Consider the following 23,811-nt stretch of genomic DNA (forward strand, 5'->3'; position numbering starts at 1 on the left):
CATGCATTGAGAAAGCAAGCCTGGAAATTTCTTCTGGGTTATTTTCCTTGGGATAGTACTAAGGAGGAAAGAACTCAATTACAAAAACAAAAAACGTAAGTAATAGTCTTTGACGTATTCATCAAAGAAATTCAAGTAACTCACTCATACAAATTAGTGTGGAATTTCTAGATGAGGATTTGGAATAGACTAGAGAATGGGTAGATATTTTTATTTTCCTCTTTTTAACTTAAAAAAAAAAAATGAGTTCTGTAATTATTTCAAACCAGAAACACATTAGAAGGACCACATGTTGGTGAACGTGTGAAAAGATGGTCAAAAATTTCAATCTCCTTGTACAAGCCTTTCGCGTACTTGAAAGATAGCTAATTTTTTAGGCATAGATTTTTAAATATATCTCATTCATCTTGATTCAGTCTTACAATTTATGGAATTATAAAAATGGCTCATTAGAAGTGAATTTGCTATTTAAGTTAATTACTTTTAAATTATTTCCCTGGTTCTCTTGTAATATAGAACTAGTCCTTCATTGTTTCTTTGGAAGAGTGTTTCTATTTATTTCTCAGACTTGAAAAGAAAAACAGAGACCATTTTTCCAGGTACACTTCTTGTTCCCAGTTCATCAGTCTAGCCTTTGATTTTATGCCACTCTCAGCCAATTTGTGCATACTCACACACTCTGACAATCCTTTCTCTTCTCACCATGTTTACTGATCCCTCTAAGACATTTTCATATTAATACGTTTCTACAGTATACTGATTGGAAAGCATGAACTCTTATGTTACATTTTTAAAAAATTACATTTATATTTATTCAGAAAACATTAGTGGTTAAAGTATTTAATGACTAGAATAATTTTAGGTATGATTTTAGGAATTGAAATAAATGTTTATGATATAAATTTTGTGACATCATAAGATTTTATTTTTCATTTGTTTTCATTCATTATCGTAACTTTAAATATTTCATTCTCATGTTGATAAACTTGCATCCCACTAGCATCATAAATGCTTTTGGTATATTGCTTATAGAAAACTCAAAATGTTAAAAATAAAGTGTTCGAGTAGCTTTTTTTGGTGTAAAATTGTTTTCTTCTTTAGTGATGAGTACTTCAGGATGAAACTACAGTGGAAATCTGTCAGCGAGGAACAAGAGAGGAGAAATTCAAGGTTAAGAGATTATAGAAGTCTTATAGGTAACTTTTTCTTAACAATTTTGGAGGGATGTATATTTAAGTCTTCATGATAAGTGCAAGGTGTGGAATTCCTTTGCAGTAGACAGTTTGGCCTTTGGTCCTGGTTCCTGAGAGCAAGGCCGCCTGAGGCCAATGAATAGGGGCCAACCAGACCAAGAGGGATCACCTAGGGGTCCAAGGCTAACTAAGCCTTAGGAGGCATGATGTCATCTGTCTTGGCTATGTGAAGCCAATAAAAGGCCTTGGAAGACGGAGGCTCACTGGAGCTTCCTGGGTAGAGAAAGTAAACATCTGTTTTAGAGAGAGTAGGCGTATTCCCTGTGGGCATGGAAGTTCTGGGAGGAGACCCCCGCCCCGTACTGTTTGTATCCTTTTTCTTTCTAAAGATAGCCCTTTCCCTGCAGTTTGTAAGTTATTTCAACAGATTATGGAACCTGAGAAACAGAAAGGGCTGGTGACCGCTGTCCTAGCTCTGGGTAAATGGGGATGAGAGAAATGGCTGCACTTGTGTCTGTGGTCTGAAGTGCCCAGGGAAGGGAAGCTGAGATTTCCCCAGATTGTTTTGGCACAATAAGATTAAAGAAGTGACGATACATCTACAGAATTTGTGCTCGAAAGAGAAATCAGAAGTGGAAAGTACATCAGAATGTGCGTTTAATGTTCCTGGTTGTTTCTCTTATGATAGAACCGTAAATTCAATCGGTATCTTTATAAGCACTGATATATTTAATTTGCAGTAGTTTCAAAAAGTGAATAAAAAAATTGTTTAAACTTTATTTGCTTGTAGAGTTTATTTTAAAGCACTTATTATTTACCACCTCATTATAAAGCAGTTTGTTTATTATAGAAAAATTAGGATGAGCAAAAAGAAAATAAAAATGAGTTTTGTTCCCATCACCCAGAAATAACTATGGTTAATAGACTTTGGTTTATATCCCTCCACACCTTCTTAAACATACATCTGTGTAAATCTTTAATGAAATAGATGACTCTAGATAGAGTAAATTTTCATCAGCATTTGAAAAATAGAATAACTATTCACCTGTTGTCATCAGTGAATGAATATACTAGATAAATAAGTTCAGATGATCAAGCATCCCTAATAAAGAGATGCTTAATATATTTTAATTGGTTTGATAGAATTTTATCATAGAAGCATTAGACTTATTTCCAAATGGTGCTGGATTGTCAGGCCCTTACTAAAAGGATCAGGTTAATAAGTTATTGAAGGAAAGGATAATAATCATAATATTTTTATTGTATTATAACATATATAATTTATTATTATTATTAAATTAGTCTTCAGAATGTACCCTCATCTATACATGAAGGGTACTACGCTATTTTTAGGAATGCACAGTTACTGCGGTGCATTTCTACCTGACAGGCTTCAGTTCAGTAAGCAGTATCATTTAGGAATGTTGAGTACTGAAAATACGACTGATAATTTATCTGAGAATGAGAAAAGTGGAAAAAGTAAGTTTGTTTTCCTTTTTGGATTCAGAGTATATGTATGTGCCTCATGAATCCAAATGGGAGGAATCAGGTAGTAGTTTTATATTAATAAAACAGGAGAATATTTCAGTGCAAAGATAAGTAGACTTATGATATCAGAAGGAGTTAGGTTTTAATCTGTGCTCTACTTCTTAACCTTGTGTCCATGGACAAATCATTTAACTCCTTTAAACTTCGTTTTTCTCGTTTCCCTTAACACTTAAACCTCGAATGAAATAATGAATAAAAAATTTTATTTTTATACAAAAATAAGATACTATCATCCAATATGGGTACTTCTAATAAACTTATAATTTAGAGCATTTTTATTAAATAAAATTTCCACTTTTAAAAGTTTGCCCTTTTTTAACTTCAGAAAATGCTTAACAGCTAAAAGGAGAATTCAGCAAGTGCCTGAGAGTGGTTGAATTCATTCACATGTTGATGTGGTACCTTTAGAGGGATAACTCGGGCCTAGAAAGTGAATTGAAGAGTTATTCCATGCAGAGCGCCATGCAGGTTGCTTTTTCCTTATGTTTCTTTACGTACAAATCTATTTTGTTGAATTATTTGTGTTAACTCAGTGAATGTCTCATTTTGAAAAAAGGTAGTTTTAAGGTTATACTTTGGTTTTCTTCTTGGTAATAAGAGGAGTGATTATAGGAATATAGTAGAAGAAGTTGAAAAGATAATGTTAGTAATAGTAAATGTAGTAGAAAAAAATACAAGTTAGCACTTGCTATGTAACATGTACTATGCATAATCTTAGAACTCTATAAGTTAGATATAGTACAAGTATCCCTATTTGCCAAATCACTTCATTTCCTGAATATAATTTCTATTTAATAGATGAGAAAACTGAAGCATTGAGAACATAAATGACTTGGCCAAGGTCACACAGTTAATAAGTATAGAACCTAGTTTTAATGCTCTTGACTATCTTGTTACACTGCCTCTACATAGTTTTAGGATAGCTGTGGAGAACAGCGGGGTTTATTTTTGAAATTCTTATGTTGTATTTGCATTTGTATATCTGTAGTTTCAGAAGTAAAGATAGAGGGATGCACTGCCACCACCGCTATTGCCACCAACCCCCTTCCATGGAAGAAAAATTCTCTAAGTTATATTTGGAAAACCCAACATAACAGACGGATTTGTAGCTTTTGTATACATAAAGACAAATGCTGAGATCTTTTTGGTAACGGTACTTTTTTTGTTTTTTTTTATTGTACTTTAGATGAAGGTTTACAGAACAAATAGTTTCTCATTAAACAGTACACATATTGTTTTATGACAGTGATTAACAACCCCATGACATGTCAACACTGTCCCTTCTCAACCTTGGGTTCCCTATTACCAGCTTTCCTGTCCCCTCCTGCCTTGTAGTCCTTGTCCCTGGACTGTTGTGCCCCGTTAGTCTCGTTTTGTTTCATGGGGCTGTCTAATCTTTGGCTGAATGGTGAACCTCAGGAGTGACTTCATTACTTAGCTAGAAGGGTGTCCAGGGGCCGTACTCTCGGGGTTTCTCCAGTCTCTGCCAGGTCAGTAAGTCTAGTCTTTTTTTGTGATTTAGAATTTTGTTCTACATTTTTCTCCAGCTCTGTCCAGGACCCTCTGTTGTGATCCCTGTCAGAGCAGTTTGTGGTGGTAGCTGGGCACCATCTAGTTGTACTGGATTCAGTCTGGTGGAGGCCGTGGTAGTTGTGGTCCATTAGTGCTTTGGACTAATCTTTCCCTTGTATCTTGTTTTCTTCATTCTCCCTTGCTCCCAAAGGGGTGAGACCAGTGGAGTATTGTAGATGGCTGCTCACAGGTTTTTAAGACCCCAAATGCTACTCACCAGGGTAGAATGTAGAACATTTTCTTTATATGTGGTAACAGTACTTTTGATCGAAAATTTTATTTTTCTGAAAAATGAATTTTACCAGAAAAAACCGTGCATTTCCTTGGCTTAAGTCAAAAGGTTGGGGGTCCTGAATTAGAGTTATCTGAAGTTTCCAACTAAAGCCCCCTGATACTTTAGTTTCAGTAAGGAAAATGATAGTGGACATAAATGTATTTTTTCTGTTTGGACATTGAACTGGAAGAGATCTTAGAGATCAGCTATTCCAGTATTTTAAGCCTTTTTTTCTCACATGCCATACCCCCTTCTCTTTAAACATCAAGCAGTAGTGATGATGGATCGTATCTTCTCAACTTTTTCTGTGTCCTATTCTAACTCTTTTCAGGAGATTGGAGGAAAAATTAAGATGTTTTAATCCCTATAACATAGTTTGAATTGAGTTGTACTTTAATCTGCTCATTTTTAGCAGATGATAAAATTGAAGCCCAGAAATGTCTAGTAACTTTCCTTAGGTCATCTATCTAGTTAATACCATAGCCCGGACTCATACTCAAATCTAATTCTTAATTGGGTGGTCTTTCACCTATATATACCATGCTGTCTACAAGTAGAAAGTGGTCTTTCACCTATACCGTGCTTTCTGCAAGTAGAAGTGCATATAATAAGTTGATTTTAAAGCATTCTTTTTCTGTAAGACATTTTTCCAAAAAAGATTATTGAAAAAATTTGGGCTTTTTGGGGTATAAATCATACTTTATTGAAAACAAAAATCTATGCAGATAAGCTGTATTTAGGTCTTGTAGATTATGCCTTAGCTTTTTGGATTTTACTTTTAAGTATGATGAGAAACTATTGGGGCATTTTAAGTAAGGACATATTTATATATTTAGATCATTTTGTTATGGAAAATGGATTGAATCAAGGTAAGAATAGAAACAGGGAGACCAATTAGGATGTTGGAAGGAGTCCAAGCAAGAGATAGTAGTAGTGGAGCTATAGAGAAGTAGATGGGTTCAGGTTTTATTTTGGTGATAGAATCAACAAAACTTTCTGATGTATTACATGTAGGGTGTGAAGGAGAAAGAGAAGAATCAAGGATTGGGCTCAGTTTCTTGACTTGAGAAACTGGGCAGTTGTTAGTACCACTTACTGAGATGAGAGTGGGGAATGGTGAAAATAGAATTAGGTGTTAGATATATACACCCTAAGGTGAGACATACAAATGGAACGTTAAGTGATAGTTTAGTAGCCTGGAGTGGTCTGGATAGGAGATAGAAATCTTGGTGCTATTAGTGTAAATATCCATGGGAATAGATAGCATCACCTAGGGGGAAAAATAGAGACAGATAAGGAGGCCCAGGAATCCAGTCTTTAGAGTAGTGGTTCTAAGAGATCTTTTTGACAGTCACATTATTTTAAACCTTAATTCATTTAATAAATACTTACTGGTTGCCTATTATATACTAGGCTCTTCTCTAGGCATTGGGGATTCATCAGTGAACAAAACAGACAAAATTCTTGCCCTCAAAGAGATTATATTCCTGTGGGGAAGAACAGACAGTAAACAAAATAAGTAACGTGGTTTGTTAGTGATAGTTGCTAAATAGAAAAATAAGGTAGAGAAGGAGGTTAGGAAGTTTGTGTGCAGTGTTGCAGTTTTAACTTGGGTGACTGGAAAGGCTTTTATCAAGAAGGTGATATTTGAGTAGAGACTTGAAAAAGGAGAGAGTGAGTTCTGCAGGTATCTGGATGAAAGACATTCCATGGAGAAAGGAACAGCACGTGCTAGACGTGTTTCCACCTTAGGACCTTTGCACGGTAGAAGTACAGCTAAGAGGTGGGTGACAGTAGTGGGGTGAGTTGGGGTAGAGTATAGGAACTGATGCAGTCAGAGAGGAAACGTTGGTGGAAGGGTAGGTGCAGATCACATAGAGCCTCGCAGGTCATTGTAAAGACTTGGGATTTTATCTGAGTGAGATGGAAGCCACTGGAGTATTTTGAGTAGAAGAGTGACTTGATCAGACTTAAGTTTTAACAAGACCACTTTGGCTGCTGTCTGAAGAATAGCTGAAGGAGGACAAGGGTGGAAGTAGAAAGACGATTTGAGGCTATTGCAGTAATTCAGATGAGAGATGAGGGCTGCTTGACCCAGGAAGTAGTGATTGAGTGCTTGATATTTGAATAAAGACTTGAAGAAACAAGGAAGTGTGCCATTCAGCTTTTGGGTGAAGGACATTCTGTTTAGAGGAGAGCAACAAGGTGTAGTGTTGTTTCTGCCTGAGGACCTCTGCATGTTTGAAGAAGAGCAAGAAGGCCAGTGTGCTAGAGTGGAGTGAGTCAGGGTTAGAGGTGGAGTGAGTCATTGGGAGATCTGATTGCTGGTTTCTACGTGTTTTTTTTGAGGATTAACTGATGACTCAGTGTCACATGAGAGAAGAAGCAAAGACTCAAGGATGACTTCAAGACTTTAGGCTGAGGATCTGGAAGAATGGAGTTGCTGTTTACTAAGAGGAGAAAGACTTTAAGAAAAGCAAGTTTGGAAGGGAATATTTGGAAGTTTTGGACATGTTAAGTTTGAGATGCATATTGGATGTCCACAAGTGAATATGTTGAGTAGGAGGTAGATAATAAGACAGGAATTCAGGGGAGGGATTGGGGCTATTATCAGCGTATAGATAGTACAAAACCAGATGAAATTGTCAAGGGAGTGAATACAGTTAGAAGAGGTCCGAGAACTAAGCCCTGAGACACTTTACCTTATATATAGGAAAAATTAAGAAAAATCAGCAAAGGAGACTGAGAAGGAGCAGGCAGAGAGAAGGAAGAAAAATTGAAAGTGTGATGTCTTAGAAGTCGAATGAAAGCATTTCACCTGGATCAAATGTTGCTGAGATGTCAAGTAAGGTGAAAACCCAGATTGACCATTACATAGAGTAATGAGATCCTTGGGGATTTTGATAAAGAAGAGTTTTGGTAAATGGGATGGATGTGACAACTTGATTAGAGTGAGTTCAAGAGGGAAATGGGAAGAGAGGAACACAATTTATACAGTTTTTCGAGGAGTTTTGCTCTGAAAGGTTGGAGAGAAATAGGACAGCAATTAGAGGGCAAAGTGGGGTTAAGAAAAGTTTCTGTGATGATAAAAGGAAACAATATGGTTGAAGGCTGATGGGAATGATCCAGTAGAGAGGAAAATTTGATGAACCTGGAGAGGGAGACAAGAACTACTGGAGCAAAGTGCTTGGTAGCCAAGTAGGGATTGATCTTATACACAAGGGAGGGTCGGTCTCAGCCAAGATCATGGAAGCTTGTTTTATACTGATAGGAGAGAAGGGAGACTATATGGGTACAGATACAGTTATGTGGTTACAGTAGTGGGAACCTGTGGAAATTCTCTTTGAATAGCTGCCATTTTTTCTGTGAAATACGAAGAAAGATCCTCATCTGAGAGAATGTAGGGGAGGGTGCTGGAGGCTTGAGGAGAGAGAAGATGTAAGATAGTTATATGAAAAAGGAGACTAAACGGATGAGGGAAATAGAGCATGATTGCCAGGCCCACTTGAGGTTAGTGAGGAGCCCTGGTGGTGCAGTGGTTTAGAGCTTGGCTGCCAACCAAAAGGTCAGCAGTTTGAATCTACCAGGTGCTCCTTGGAAACCCTATGGGGCAGTTCTACTCTGTCTTATAGGGTCACTATGAGTAGGAATTGGCTTGATGGCAATGGGTTTAGTTTTCTGGTTTAATTTCTAATGTGTTTGAACATATTTTCATACATTTATTGGATATTTGGGTGTCCTGTGAATTTATTTTTTCCCATTTTCCTTTTTTTTGTTTTAATTGTGTTTTAGGTAGAAGTTTACAATGCAAATTAGTGTCTCGTTAAAAAAAATTATATACAGATTGTTATGTAACATTGGTTGCAATGCTTGCAGTGTGTCAGCACTCTCCCCATTTCCCTTTTACACGCTATGGCAACAGGTTTTGAGGTTAGTGATGGTGATTATAAGCTGGGATCATTCAGCATCGTGGTTTTTCTTCAGTCTCTTTGCCTCTTGTAGCTATATCAAGTTAGATGGGGAGTTGTATTAAACCAGGGCTCTCTTTTTTAAAACTTAAGTACTTATTTTCTTTCTAGAAATAGTTCCCTTATAATGTTGTTGTTGGCGTTGACTTGTTTCCAACTCATGGCGACCCATGTTTTCAGAGTAGAATTGATCCACAGAAATTTCAAGGTTGTGACCTTTTGGAAGCAGATCACCAGCCTTTGTTTTGAGACACCTCTGAGTGGAGTCAAACTGCCAAACTTTTGGCCAGTAGTCAACTGCTAAACTGTTTTTACCACCAGGACTCCCTCCCTTATAACACTGCCCTCATTATTATATATCATTTTTGACCCCTTTTTGTTTTCTGCCTGCCTTCTCCTTACTAAATATAAGAGAAGAAAGAAATACTGGTAGTTCATGAGGGTGTAAACAACTTTTTACCATGTTTAAAATAATCTGTTGACCCCAGTATTCTGTGTGGACATTAACTAAATTGTGCTTACCTTAAAAAAAAAATTAACTTGTTATGGACCCCTTTATCAAGTATTAAACTAGATTGGAACATTTTGATATTTTTAAATGAAATTTTACGTTTATAGTGTGAATTTTTTTTGGTATGTGTTTTTGTATATTTGTTTGAAAAATCTATCTACAGTTCTGTAGATATATGCTTACTTTTATTAAATCATATGCAGTATTTCTTAACAGAAAGCTAGAGTAGTGTTCTAATAATGTAAAAAAATACCCTTATGGAATCTAAACTACTCGTGTTACCTCTTTACAACTAGCTTTGAGAATGTTTTCGAATTACTTAGTTTAAGGGGAAGAGGGGTGTACAATTAACTTAGTTTAATGGGGAGGGGAGTGTACAGTTATACGTTTTAAATAGAATTGATTTAGAGTATATTGATCATTTGGAGTTTAAGTTATTTCTTGCTAATTTATTGAGGAATTCAAGTTTGGGGAATCCCTTTCTAGCTGAAAAGTCTTTAACAACAAGATACACTTAATAGGCATCAATGTTTGTGAATTCAGTTGTTGATATAACTTTGGATAATACTCATGGTGATATTTTCAAATCTTTTCTTCCTTAATGTCATGAAATCACTTCCAAGTAAAGTGTGGATTTCTATTTTTCAAAATTAAAATAAATTGCTTATAATAATATCTAAACTGAATGATGTATATATGAGAATAAGGAAGTAATTTATCTTGAGATGATTATGGAACATGACAAAGATGTTGATAATTCTTAATGAATGAAGCAGTTATGAATGAAACAAATCTCTTTGATTACACTTGATTGCATAGTAGCTTTTTCATTACTGTTTTCAAGTAACACTGCCTGTCACTTGCGCTGATGACTGGCATTTTTATTGCTAACTAATGTGAATTATTATTACTTAGTGTTGCTTTTAATTCATTGAAAATATTTTCTACCATTCAATTAAAAGGCTTCTATGTTTAGATAAAAACTGAAGAATATTTTAAAATCTGCCCATAAGGAGGTGAACAGATTTTTAAAAAATACTCAAGAAGGTTACTTTATTGTATATCTGAAATGGAATTTGATGAATTTTTTTCTTTCATTAGGTAAAGCTTGTCAAGGGAGTAAAATTAATAGCAAGAAAAATAATCCTCTATTTATAAGATGTGAGTTTTGTAAAAATCTGTTTTTTGAAAGATTTTCAAATATGTGATTTCCTACTTTAGAAAAAGATGTTAACAGAACAGATCGAACGAACAAGTTTTATGAAGGCCAAGATAATCCAGGGTTGATTTTGCTTCATGACATTTTGATGACCTACTGTATGTATGATTTTGATTTAGGTAAGTTCTCCTTAAAGTATTAATTTAAAAAGATTTATATATATTTATTTTATAATTCGATTTTATCAACCAGTTAGACGTATGTAATAGATCTGTGACCTAGTTTTTATAAGGGCTGTTACACAGGAGACTGGAAACTTCTAAGGCTGTCATTGTCAAATTGTGCTGAGAGGCCCAAGGATGCCCCAACAAATTCACAAGAGCCCCCTGGAATTTTAAACTTTTAAGTGAAATATATTGACATCTGTAGTACACTGCTCTGACTACTAGCTGAAGTAGTTTAGGGTTTCAACATGAGAGCACTACATTCCTTTTAGTAAAGTTATATCTTTGCAAAGCTGGGTTTTGGGCTTGCTATGATAAGCAAGTACTGTATGAAAGTAAATGAGGAACTGGAAATGAAGATAGTGGTGTCCAGCCTTATTCCAAGGTTTGAGAAGTAGTGCAGTGACCAGCAGATGCTAAGTCCATAGGACATAAATACTTATTAACCTGTTCAGACCTGTTGTTATTGGGTGCCATTGAGTCAATTCTGACTTGTAGTAACACTTTAAGACAGAGTGGAACTGCAGTAGGGTTTCCTAGGCTGTAATCTTTACAGGAGCCGATTGCCAGGTCTTTTCTCCCATGGAGCTGCTGGTGGGTTCAAACTGCCGACTTTTCAGTTAGCAGCCAAGCGTTTAACCATTGTGCTACCAGGGCTTGTTAGTTATTTCTCTGGGCCTCAGGAGGCCTTGGAAAAAATTATGGAGACATTACGGATGCCATGAACTGAGAAGAATTGGGAACCTTTGATAGGCTTTCTCCCATGTGAAGAAAAATACCGGATTGATTAGGGAATTGAGTTGAACCATATTTTAAGACTAGCAATGCAGATAATTGTCTAGGGTACGTGGAAATAGATGTTTTCTGCTTCTGGCAGCCTTTCAGATTACTTTAATAGAGCTTAAGGCATCTTTTGGTGATGATCGGATACTCAGCACATAAAACCCAAATGAACCTTGGATTATGGGAATATTTTCTTTACTGTAGCTATTGATCAATAAGTACATTTTCGCCAGGGTGGAAGCCACATTTTCAGCCATCCTTAAGTCCCTTTCCCTGACAATCTGGCTTTAAAATCATAAAGAGGGCAAGACTGAGATCTGTTGCCAGATAAATTTTTCTTGGCTTCTTACATGTAAGTTGGAGAAGATGTAAACTCTGTTGTGGATCTTGAGGTAGCAGCCTCTTTAGTGACAGTATATTGAAAGTCACAAATTTCTCTTTAAAATGTAAAATGCAGCCAATCCTGTTTACCACACCTGTAGTGAGGCTCAGATTGAATCACTGAAGGAATGCTTTTCAGGTTACAGAGTGCTGTCATACTTGATTTGATTTTATTTTAATTCTAATAGCAGCTTTATGAAGAAGATAGGGAAATAATCCCCGCTTTATGAATAAGGTTATATTGATTCAGAGAGTGATTCAAGGTCACACAAGTAGTAAATAATTGGCGTTCTTACCTCCACGTCTTCAACACCCCAACCCATTGTCATTTAAGTATCTGTTACCACTGTAGGGAATAGGACCACTGTCCTCGGGTACAGGAGATATTGTCTTGTTCTCTCAGATGATAATTTTTGAGATAGGAATTAATGCGTATTTTCTAGCAGAGATTCTTGAATGCTCAGTTTTTTCAAGGCATAGCCCCAAACCAGATGATTGGATAGCTTGCCATCTCCATTTGTCCATACTAACCCCACACTCTTTCTAAAGGTTATTCAAGAATTTTCTGAAAAATAGCAAGGTTCTCACAAATTAACTGGCCTTTTGAGAAGTGAAGATAGTTTTTGGAAAGTAGTGGACCAAATTTCTTGCCCTTTACATAGCAGAGCTACCTGGGCTGCAAATTTATTCTGTTTTATGCATGATTCTATTATATTGAGTTGTTTGACTTCTTATTCTTTAGGTGAGGTGTAGGTGTATTTACATTGAATACAATCTCAAATAGGGAGAAAAGAAACAAAAATTGTCAGAAGTAGAAGAAATTTGGTAAGAGTAACTTTTAGTTAGTTAATAAATAACTAGTTGCCGTCAAATTGATTCCAACTCATGGCAACCCTATGTGTGTCAGAGTAGAACTGTGTTCCATAGGGTTTTCAGTGGCTTAGTTTTCAGAAGTAGATCACCAGGCCTTTCTACTGAGATGTGTCTGGTGGCCTCAAACCTCCAGTCTTTGGGTTAGCAGCCAAGCACATTGTCTTAGGCTGGGTTCTCTAGAGAAGCAAAACCAGTAAAGCATATAAATATATATATAGAGAGATTTATATCAAGGAAACAGCTCATGTGATTGTAGAAGCTAGAACGTCCCAAGTCCATGGTTCAGGGTAGAGGCCTTTCCCAGTTCATGCAGCCGCAGAAGCTGGTGAGCCCAAGATTGGTAGGTCAGAGAGCAGGGCTCCCACTCACAGGCTGTGAAGGTTGATGAATTCCAAGATCGGCGGCCAAGACTGCAAGGTTTCTTCTGATTCACGGAGCTGCAGGAGCTAGCGAACCCAAGATCGGCAGGTCAGAAAGCAGGGCTCCACTCACAGGCTGTGAAGATTGACGAATCCCAAGTTCGGCAGCTAAGCTGACAGCTCAAGTCCCAAGTACCAGAGGTGAGATGACAGAAGGCAGCCACAGGATCCAGAGTGAGCAAAAAGCTAGAACGTCTGCTTATATTCAGATTCAGACCACACCCCCAAGGAACTCCCTTTCATCTGATTGGCTACTCACAGCATATTCAGTCATGGGAGTGATCACATATAAACACTTAGAATCATGGACCACCCAAGTTGACACACAGTCTTAACCATCACACACATTAACCGTTTGTAGCACCCAACTCCATTTAGTTAGTGCAAAATGTAGACTTCAGGAAGTTTCTGTGGGCAGTGTCTTTTTTTGAAGTGTACGTTCATAATGATGATCCTAAATAATCAATAAAAGGTTAAATGATGTTTAAAATACTGTATATAAGAGGACAGGAGATCCTGATGTTTTTAAAAATGATTTTCAACCCTAAAGACTTGTTTCTTTTTTAAATTTGGTACTCAAGGAAACAAGCTTACCCAGAAAATTGACCTATATGTGGCATCAAATTTTTCTTTTCAGTATAAGAAAGTATACGTTAGGATGGTAATGAGTATTCATGTTCTCATACCTCTCCGCTGAAACAAATTTGCTACGAAAATAATTTTAGGAACTACTTCAGAAATAGTAGTAGTACTGATTAAGATGTGCATCAGTCAGCACTGAGGCAGAATCCAAGTGTCACTGAATGCTAATTTCAGTAACTTTAATCTTTCTTTAATTAAAAGAATTTGTGCATTAATTCCACCCCCACAACCCATGACATACCCCACAGAAGAGCATGTATTAAGTAAAATAGATTAAAAGCAACCACAGTATGAAGATTAATTTGACTACTTGCTTCACTAAAACTTACGAAATATAGTAGTGATCTCATATGAAAGCTGAAGACTTAAAGGATTAAATTAGCTTCTTAGAAATTTTTATTCATTATAATTTTATAATAAAAGACCTTTTTTTTTTAAACAGAGGAAAGGTGCTTTGTAAATCTTTTGAATAGCATACTTTGAAATATTGCTATCATAGAATATATGCAGTCAGACCCAGTAAATGGTTCTCGTTTATACTTTGTTAAATTCAAATCATATTTCCTTCATGCTTTAATTGGTTTAGTCTTTATATTTGCCATTGATTTCACTGTGTCAGTGCCATGTAGTTAAGTTCTGATAACAATTTAGTCTTTTATCCAACCTGCTTATTCTTTTCTGAAAAATCTGCATTATTTTAAAAAACATCTACATAAATTTGTAGAAATGCTTCGTTTAGATACTATGTCACATGCCATTTTGTTCAGCTGTTCTCTTTAAATGTGTTGGTAATGCTATTATCATATACTGTAGTAATTGAATACCTTCCATGGGACCCAAGTGTCCTTCTGTGCTAATATGAGTAGAACTACACTTTTCTACAGGGTGTAGTATAAACATAGTGAGCTTGATGTGGACTCTGTGAAAAGATACAGGAGTAGATGATGAGGCAGAGGCTCATAGCAAATTGAGCTATGCCTTTATGTGTAAGGGGTTGCTGAGGAGATTTGAATGCCTCTTTATTTTTTGTTTAATCTGAGTTTTCTCAAGAGATTGTGGTTTACATGCTTCCTGAGGTCATTTTTTAAGTTTCTTCCAAAATAGGAAGAATGATGTGGAATTGTGTATCATTTCTAAGAGAAATGCCTTCACCCCAACTTTTTAATATATGCTCTTTAAATGGCTTCAGTGTAAATAGATTTTGGTGAATGATAAGAATGCAAGCTTTGGATCTACAAATGAGAGACCATATTTTGCACAGACCTCCCAAGCTACTGTTGGAAAAATATTTATGTAAATTTAATAAATGTACAAAAGTTACCAAAGTGAATGAGAATGTTTAAGTGAAAAGCCTAGTATGAATTCTTATCCATTTATTGGTTCAAGAATCTGTGTCATAAGTTTGAAATCCGTTTGTAAACCAATCAAGAAAATTTAGAATTTTATAAGATGGAGTTAAAAAACAAGAACCTTGACATGTTTAGGTGAAAATCAAGACCAGGACTTTTTGTTTGTTTTTAAGTGAGGGGCCTAATTTGTTAACTTTCCTTTTAAAAAAAAAAAAAAAATCTAATGCTTTCATTAGTGTCACAGTTGAAAAATTATAACAGCATCAAGAGAAGGTAGTTAGAGTGGTAGCTTTAGGTACAAAATACTGACTAGATTAAACGCAGTTGCTAGCATTGGTTGGGTATAGAGTAACAAGAAAGAAAAGAGAGAAAGCCATAGTTATGACTATTTAAAAGACGTAAATAATTTTGTCTGTAGTTTTTTTTTTGTTGTTTAGATTACAAAGGTCTGGTTGCTAAAGCAACTGGACCCTTTTCAGTTCTTATTTTAATGGCAGTTTGGTACTATTGACCACTGTGGTCTTCTTGCAACTTTCTTCCCCTTGACTTTTGCAGTACTCTTTTCCCTTGATTTTTATCCCCTTACCTCTCTGACTATTCCTTCTCAAATCTTTGAGTTTTACTCACTTGATTGCTAGATTTCCTCTTCCTTATTTTCTTTTCTTGATGAACATCAGTACCCACCAGTTTCCCAAACCAAAAAAGATGTAATTTGAAGTGAAATGGTAGTGATATACACAAAAGGATACATAAAGCTTAGTTTTTCAGAGACGTCATTGTTTTTTTAATTATTTTTTTTCTGTTCTTAGGATATGTGCAAGGAATGAGTGACATACTTTCCCCTCTTTTATATGTGATGGAAAATGAAGTGGATGCCTTTTGGTGCTTTGCATCCTACATGGACCAAATGGTAAGAACAAGAGTTCCTTTCTTTATTCAAACTAATTTTGAAATTTCATTTGTATAATCTTAGCATATAAGATTGATTTTTATATTTAGCCATATATGATGGTATGTAAAAGAAAATTACTTCATGTCTCTTGTTTTCTTTCTTCTTAAATAGCTTTTTTCAAGACTTAGAAATACTGGCATGATTTTTAATACAAAAAGTAGATAGTGCCTGCAGTACAGAAGTAATCAGGATTTAATATCAGTAAATATTTTGTGTTCTACAGAAGAGCCATGAGTCATTATAAAATATTGATGAAATAGATGGATTCAGTTCTTATAAAGTAGTTGAACTTTCATGTCATCTGTTTCAGACTGTTTCAAAGATAAAGCTTAGTCATGCCAAGTAATATCCTTACCTATTGTGAACATTTTGGATTTTGTCATTACAGTAACTGATTTTTCTCCAGATGTGTTTGAACTGTATGTAACCCTGATGCTTTCTTAGTAACTCACTGTTATTTTCCCAGAAGCATGTGCTTAGTAGAGTTGAACTATGTCTGTGTATACATATTAATACAAAGAACATTTTATCTATTATCATTGATATATCTTTGAGAGAGAGTATTAACAGAGAAATAAACTAGAAAAGTCTTCTCAGGTAATCTGCTGGAAAGAAGAAAAGGCAGAGGGCTAAAGGCATATGATATCCAAAGCCCTGACTACGTAGGTCACTGTGCTTTTTCAGAATAACACTCATATACTTGATGCTGGACATTGAAGTTGGATATTGAAATGGCTTGCTTACAGGGGGATAAAGATTTTGAATCCATAATCATTTAAAATGTTTCGCTGTTTAAACACTGGGTTTTACTCACTGTTTTTGGGATACAAATGTGAAATTTGCAAATGGTACTCTTTTTATATTTCTTTACTTCTGTTCTTTCCCCTTTGCTCTATTTTTCTTTCCCTTCCAGTTTTTCCCTCTGGTCTATTCCCTCATCAGGTCCCTTCTCCATGGTTCCAACTCATCCTCGCTTCTCCTAGTCTTTTTCAAAATGTATATCTGATAAATTTTGATTGTTTAAAATGTTCTTTTACTGTTAAATTAATAAATATTCAAATTATTTAGTCCTTTTCCATAAATTAATGTTTTGGGATTATTTATAAGGATTGTCAGTTTCAGTAATCTGATAATATCATAGTTTTTCTTTTTTGATGGATTCATTTGCCTGCCTTCTTAGTTCCAGTTATTCCCAGGTGCCGTAGAAACCTGAGACATTTGTTATAGTGGTCTGTACAACTGATACTAATTATATAGAAACTGTTGTCTGCCTTCTTTGTGTTTTAGTTGTTTATCCTCTTCCCACTAAAGGTAGTAGTTCTTCGATAAAGGGATTGTGTCTTTGTTCCATTGGTAGCATACCACAGTTTTCCTAATGCTTGACCTGAGGTTGTTGTTGAACAGATTTTTGTAGAATAAACATTTGAATCTTTCCCCAGTGCTTTATTTAGACCTCCACTTATACAGTAGTTATTCTAAAACAATATTAACATGAACATACTGAATTTAGTTTCTTAAAACAAATTTTCAGTAAAACTGAGCCAATATTGGCATGTTCAAGTATATTGGTGTATAATGCCAAATACATACATACATTCATGCATGCATGCCTACATACATGTGTGCGTGTATGCACTGCATATTTAGGTCTCAAATGTAAAGACCACTTTCTGAACATCTGTAATAAAGACTTTACAGTATTTGCCATTTTTGTGTATGAAGTCAATTTTATCACTATTTTTTTTTTTCACAATAAATGTTCTCTGTATTAGCCTTTTTCCATTAAGGATTGTCTGGGGGATTTTTCCAGTCTTTACTCTAAAAAGGTCTCTTTTTAGTATATTGTCTAGTAACATTTTTTCCCCATAATATTTGAGTGAAAGGGCAGTACATGACATTCAAAATAATCTTTACGATTATTTTTCATGGTATTGCTGTTGTTTCAGTTTCCTTAAATTTGTGCTGCTGTTGCTTAATTCCTTGTCTTTTATTTATAGCTTTACTTCATGTAAGTTTTTACTACTTTTGTAGTGGTTGAACTTAATGTCCATACATTTATTTTCATTGATACTTATTCACTTCTAATGTAGTGCTAGGCATAGGCTTATTATGTCTTTTTTATGGAAATCTTCATGAATTATAGATCTGATGAACTCTCTTACACCCACCGTCAGTTTTGTCATACAGTGTTAGTTCCTCCCTTCCTTCATTCTCCTGCCTCCTCCTCCTCTCTCTATATAATCTTCACACATGTATATTTATAGATACAGCTGAAGCTCTTTGTGAGCTATTGTCAGTCCCATTTCCCATTCTTTAGGAATAACCACTTTTCTCAGGTTGGCGTCTGTCATTCTGGGGGTGCTTTTTTTAATGGCAGAATGAGTAGCAATGGCTGTTCCATGTTGGTACTCCATACCAACTCTAGCCTTTGGCTACATCACAACAAAAATTATCCCTTTAACCAAAGAGTTAATTTTGCCCTGCCTCTACAGGTCCATGTGGTAAATGTGGAGAATCTTTATCACAATGGCTTGTATTAGTCTATTAAACTAGTTCTTTACTCATTAAAGAGAAACCAGTTTACTGAGTATTAGTAGCCTTTAAAATGTTTTTTCACCAAGAATGAATTGATTTGTAATCAGATAGATACTTTTAATAAAGCACTATTATTGTACTCTAAAATGAAAAAAGAAGTATGAGGGAGGCGATACTGTTGTAAGGCTTTTCATAAGGGTTAGGGCAGTGGGGGTCAGAATCATCTAAAAACCCTTTCTAACATGTTTTGTTGCACCCCTTCCCCCTTCCCTTGTGTTTTGGTTGGGAATCTACTTAACTTTGAGGATTGTTTAAAACATGTAAACTACAGCAGTTCTTAAACTTTGTGGCCTTGGGGTCTCTTCATACTCTCAAACATTATTGAGAACTCCAGAGAGCTTTTGTTTATGTGGATTATATCTGTTGTTGTTTATCATATTTAAAATTAAAACTGAGAAATTTTATTTATTAATTCATTAAAAATAACAATAAACCTATTATATGTTAACATACGTAACTTTTTTTTTAATGAAAAAATAGCTTCTAAAATGAGAAAAATTTACTGAGAAGAAGCATTGTTTTTACATTTTGCAGTCTCTTCAATGTGTGCTTTAATTGGAAACAGCTGGATTTTAGTCTTGCGGTATCACACATCATATAGCCTTTGAAAAACTCCGCTGAACACTTGTGAGAGAATTACAGTGCAAAATGCAAATAATATGTTAGTGTTGTCATGAATATGGTTTTTACCTCACAGACTCCCTAGTGTCATTAAGCATAAGAAGGAACTAGTTAATTCATTCTTTAAAATGAGATACATGTTAAAGCTAAAACTAATTTTATTTCATAGAGCAGTTTAAAGAAATATTTATCAATGGGAATAATTTGATGAATGTTTATTTCCCAAATGCATGTTCCTTTCACCCAGTCTCTTATGCTATGTAAGAAATAAACATATCAATCTATAGCAGCTATCCCTGGTTTCTTCTTTTTCTAAATCGAATGAATCGAGGCAAAAAGTAGCCCTTAGTTTGAGACCAAGAGTTCTTTCTCTTTTTTTCCCCTTTTTAATGTTGCCTTAACTTTTTGATTAGTAATTTTTTAGCATAGCCAGTCTAACATTTGTCCTTAGACATCATCTTTTAGTTATCAGTGATTATGTACTGTAAAATAATTATTATTATTTACTTTTAAAGCATCAAAATTTTGAAGAACAAATACAAGGCATGAAAACCCAGCTAATTCAGCTAAGTACCTTACTTCGATTGTTGGACAGTGGCTTTTGTAGTTACTTAGGTAAGTAAATCCAAATTATACCCAGCAAATTGTAGGGTAATACACAGAAAAAAACATAAGGTACTCTTAAAAACAGGTATACTCTACTGCTGTTGCCTGGGTTCCTCTGAGAAGTAAAAGTGTGTGATTAAACTATCTTTGTATAATTATTCTTTGTTATTTGGTGTTTTTTAAAAGAAATTAGCCTGTAAATTTGCATTGTTTCCTTGAATTAGTAGTAAATGGCAATTAAATATATAGGACTTCTAATAGCCTCATATGCATGGAAAAATTTGAGCTTGAGATAGGTCACTGTATTCTGACATAATTAACATAAGAGTAAGTTTTATATGTATATAAAACTCACATATATATGTATGTGTATGTATACGTTTATAAATTTTTTTTTTTTCTTCTTTCTGTGTAGAATCTCAGGACTCTGGATATCTTTATTTTTGCTTCAGGTGGCTTTTAATCAGATTTAAAAGGGAATTTAGTTTTCTAGATATTCTTCGATTATGGGAAGTAAGTTCTTAAATTATTATATAAATGTAATCTTTACTATGGAAAAAATATTCTATGGAGTATAAATGGATTGTTATAGTCTAACTGAAATTTCTAAGACAAGTATGTTCCAAAATTCTGATGGATTTGTGGTCTCTTCTTAAAAATTAATGATCTTGAACTAAATATCTGGGCTTTTGGAGCTTCTTTCTGCAAATCACAACTCTCTTTGAGATTTGGGGCCAAGAGGTATTCCAGAACCAGTTCTCTAGACCATCTGCTGCCTGTGTTCTTTCCTTGGAAGACTTGACTTTACATGAGGCTGCACCACATTCTCATATAGATTGTATTCAGAGTTCAAGGAATTTTTTGACCGGCCAGTCAGTTGAGATGACACTTTAACTGGCCTGCAGTCTGAGGTATTAGGAGTCAGCTCAGTTATGTTTTAAAAGAAATTTAAGCTAGAGCAAACTACTGGAATAATAAAACAAACATCACACCATCCAGATTTAATATATAGCAACATTTTGCTATATTTGCTTCTGGTTTTCTTTTTTTCAAGGAAAAAAAGATTAAATGGTATAGCTAATGTCTTCTTTAATCACCACCCTAGTTCCATTACCCTCTCTCTACTCTAGAGGAAATCCGTTACCATGTTTTTGGTATATATTCTCATGTTCCATTTTGCACCCAGGTCGACTCTTGATGAAAAACAGAAAATTATTATTTTTTCCTCAAGTATCAGTTAATTGTTAGGTTAACAGATCAGTGTGCTTTTAAAATGAAATATTTGTATAGTGAGTGGTTGCTGCCTTATCTTTATATATTAACTAAAGGGTGACAGAAATTCTCCCAAGGAAAGGATGGATAATAAACAGACTTATATACAGTGGGACCTCAGTGCCTGCTGAGGCTTTTACAGTTGGGAATTGATTCCCGTAGATTCTCCCCTGTATTGTTGGTGACTGTGCTACCCTTAGAGGAGGATCTTTGTTTTGTGCTCACTTCCTCTGTCCTGAAATTAGAAGTAAAATTCACATGTTCTCTACCTGGCGTATTTTAATATTTGTCAATGATGTTAAATTAGTACCTCAACTTCTTTTTTAAAAGATAGACTGAGAATATTAGAACTGCTCCATTAGAATTTCCAAGGAGCAGCTGGTGCATTTGAACTGCCGACCTTTTGGTTAGCAGCCAAATGCCTAACCATAGTGCCACCAGGGCTCCTGTTACTACATAGCTAGAATTAACTCCTCAATCTGTGTTTGCCAAATAAATTGAAGCTTTTATTCCATTGCATTGTAATTAAAATAAAAATTATTCAATTTGATTTACTCTTGGTGTAAGAAGTAAAAACATTTAGGATGTGCTTTAATAGTGTTGTTTATGTAGATCTTTTTATCTTTCCAGAGAAGATATTCTTAGGCACACTACCAGGGGAACAATACAGTCTTATATTTGAGGGTATTACTTATACTTAAGAAGAAGTATAACCACTGGTCAAACATTTTATACATGACATTTTGGGTAATTGATTCACTTTTTGTCATAGTCAAGGATACTCTCAGTTATATAATACGATGTAAAGGTTTTACATACTTAGAATGTAATTGGGCTTACTTTGGGTATTTTTAATTCCATGCACTGTATAACTGAATCTTTTTTTATTTCCAGGACTTAGCTTATTTTTTTTTTTAGGAACTAAAGTTGATTAAAAGTGAGAAACTAAAATTAAGAAAAATACTGAAAATACGTCTAGCCCTAGAGCTATCCCGTTTACACCTTAATCTCATGGCTGTGGTTCTTTAGTTAATAAGTTATCATATTGGTTAGGCTCCATGATTTGCTTTTTGTAATTATCTAAAGAGCCATTTTTGGAATTCATCATGTTCACATAATGTTAGATTTTGATGTTAGTTACTTTGTAGTTAAAGGTAAGATTCCCCTTTCCCTTATTGCTTAACTAGAAAAACAGTGGACAACCCAAAGTAGGCAACCTCTGCTCTGTATAGAAATCATTATGAGTTCAGCATTGTATCTATGAGGAAGATAATTTTAGAATTGATAAAGTTTACTAAGTAGTTCTATTTTTTATAGGTGATGTGGACTGAACTACCATGTAAAAATTTCCATCTTCTTCTCTGTTGTGCTATTCTGGAATCAGAAAAGCAGCAAATAATGGAAAAGCATTATGGCTTTAATGAAATACTTAAGGTAGCTATTCCTTTAATTTAGATTTTAATATTTAGCCCTTTCCTCTATTTGATAGCAGTGATGTATAGAACATTTCCTGGAGCTTTATTGAATCCCTTGAGTAACTTAAATTGCATCAATAACATTTAGTGCTAGGATCGACTTTCTGAGAATGACAGTTGAACAGGTAAGTATTGGCCAGTTATTTTTACCTAGCTAATTAAGAAGAAAGGAAAATTCAGCATATACTCTTTTATGTAATTTAGTTATTTAAAAAATAATTGTCTTTTGCTTATAACTGTGAAATAGGACACTTGACAGCTGCTGGATTTAATGTTCCATAAGCTTATTAGCTATTCTTTAGCTTTAAAAGTTGAAATAATCTGATGAGAGATATATTGAATTTCCTGTTTGTTTGTAGTATGTGAATATTTTTATTTTAAGGGTTTTAGCTGCAGTGAAACATAACTGGTAATTCATTGTTTATATAGTAAAATATAATAGTGCTTTTGGTTTTAGATTATCATTTTATTTTATTGATGCATTTTAGCATATCAATGAATTGTCCATGAAAATTGATGTGGAAGATGTACTTTGCAAGGCAGAAGCAATTTCTCTACAGATGGCAAAATGCAAGGTATAAAATGCTTTAAATAATTACAAGGTTTTTTTGTTTGCTTGCTTGTTTTTGGTGGATTGAGATCAAGAAAGATTTTTCTTCTTAGAAGTAAAATAAATGGAAGTTTTAACAAGTGGAGGGCAGACAAAGCATTGGCTAGCATTTTGTTTACCATTATAGATTTATAGCACTTAATTGAAAACAGTTGACTAATTATGCCAGATAGGAAGCATCTAATAATAAGGCAAAATGGCAAAAGTAATGAGAATATTTCCAAGACGAGTGAAGAAGCTGTAGCACTTAAGCATTGATATATTACCCAATTAGTGAATACAGAATAGGAACTCTTATTAAAATAGGCTGTATCCCCAAATAAAGATAGAGGCTAACCAGAAATAATTAAATGGGTAGTAGTATTTAGTTTATGTCATTACATTTGTATTACTCAAGCTCTTAATTATTTCTGAAACAAGGTAAATTTGATGTAGTATGATCTGAATTCAAACTAAATCATTATACTTTTGATGTATTTTGGCTTTTGCATTTTTAATGAGAATTCTTACTTGGTATTTCTGTCATTTGTTCATATATCTAAGTAGTTATTTTGGTTCAGTTTTGCAAACATTTATTTGATAGCTACTCTGTTGAAAACATGTCAGTGAGAATTTCTTTTAAGGAACTTCTGTTGAGTGAAAGATGATATAAATAAGATAGTAAAAACAAAAGGAGATAAATGCTGAATATTAGAAAACTGTGGGGTAGCGTGGACTGGAGAGTGATTAATTTAGAAGAGAAGATCAGGGAACTACTTAATAAAAAATGTGGCTTTTTGAGCTA

The 23,811-nt window shown here is 34.6% G+C and overlaps 1 protein-coding gene across 1 annotated transcript in view; it reads left to right on the plus strand.

Annotated features, from left to right (window-relative positions):
- The window catches only part of TBC1D15 (TBC1 domain family member 15), a 63,733-nt gene that overhangs the window by 38,417 nt on the left and 1,505 nt on the right, over positions 1 to 23,811 (plus strand). The window contains exons 11-18 of the mRNA XM_023740840.1: positions 1 to 95; positions 1,102 to 1,196; positions 10,288 to 10,404; positions 15,706 to 15,806; positions 19,580 to 19,679; positions 20,086 to 20,183; positions 22,260 to 22,376; positions 22,906 to 22,992. The exon at positions 1 to 95 is cut by the window's left edge and continues 3 nt beyond it. Coding sequence (XP_023596608.1) covers positions 1 to 95; positions 1,102 to 1,196; positions 10,288 to 10,404; positions 15,706 to 15,806; positions 19,580 to 19,679; positions 20,086 to 20,183; positions 22,260 to 22,376; positions 22,906 to 22,992 — 810 coding nt within the window. The remainder of the gene's footprint in view (positions 96 to 1,101; positions 1,197 to 10,287; positions 10,405 to 15,705; positions 15,807 to 19,579; positions 19,680 to 20,085; positions 20,184 to 22,259; positions 22,377 to 22,905; positions 22,993 to 23,811) is intronic.

The sequence above is a fragment of the Trichechus manatus genome, unplaced genomic scaffold (genome assembly GCF_000243295.1).
Source record: "Trichechus manatus latirostris isolate Lorelei unplaced genomic scaffold, TriManLat1.0 scaffold00164, whole genome shotgun sequence".
NCBI lineage: Eukaryota > Metazoa > Chordata > Mammalia > Sirenia > Trichechidae > Trichechus > Trichechus manatus.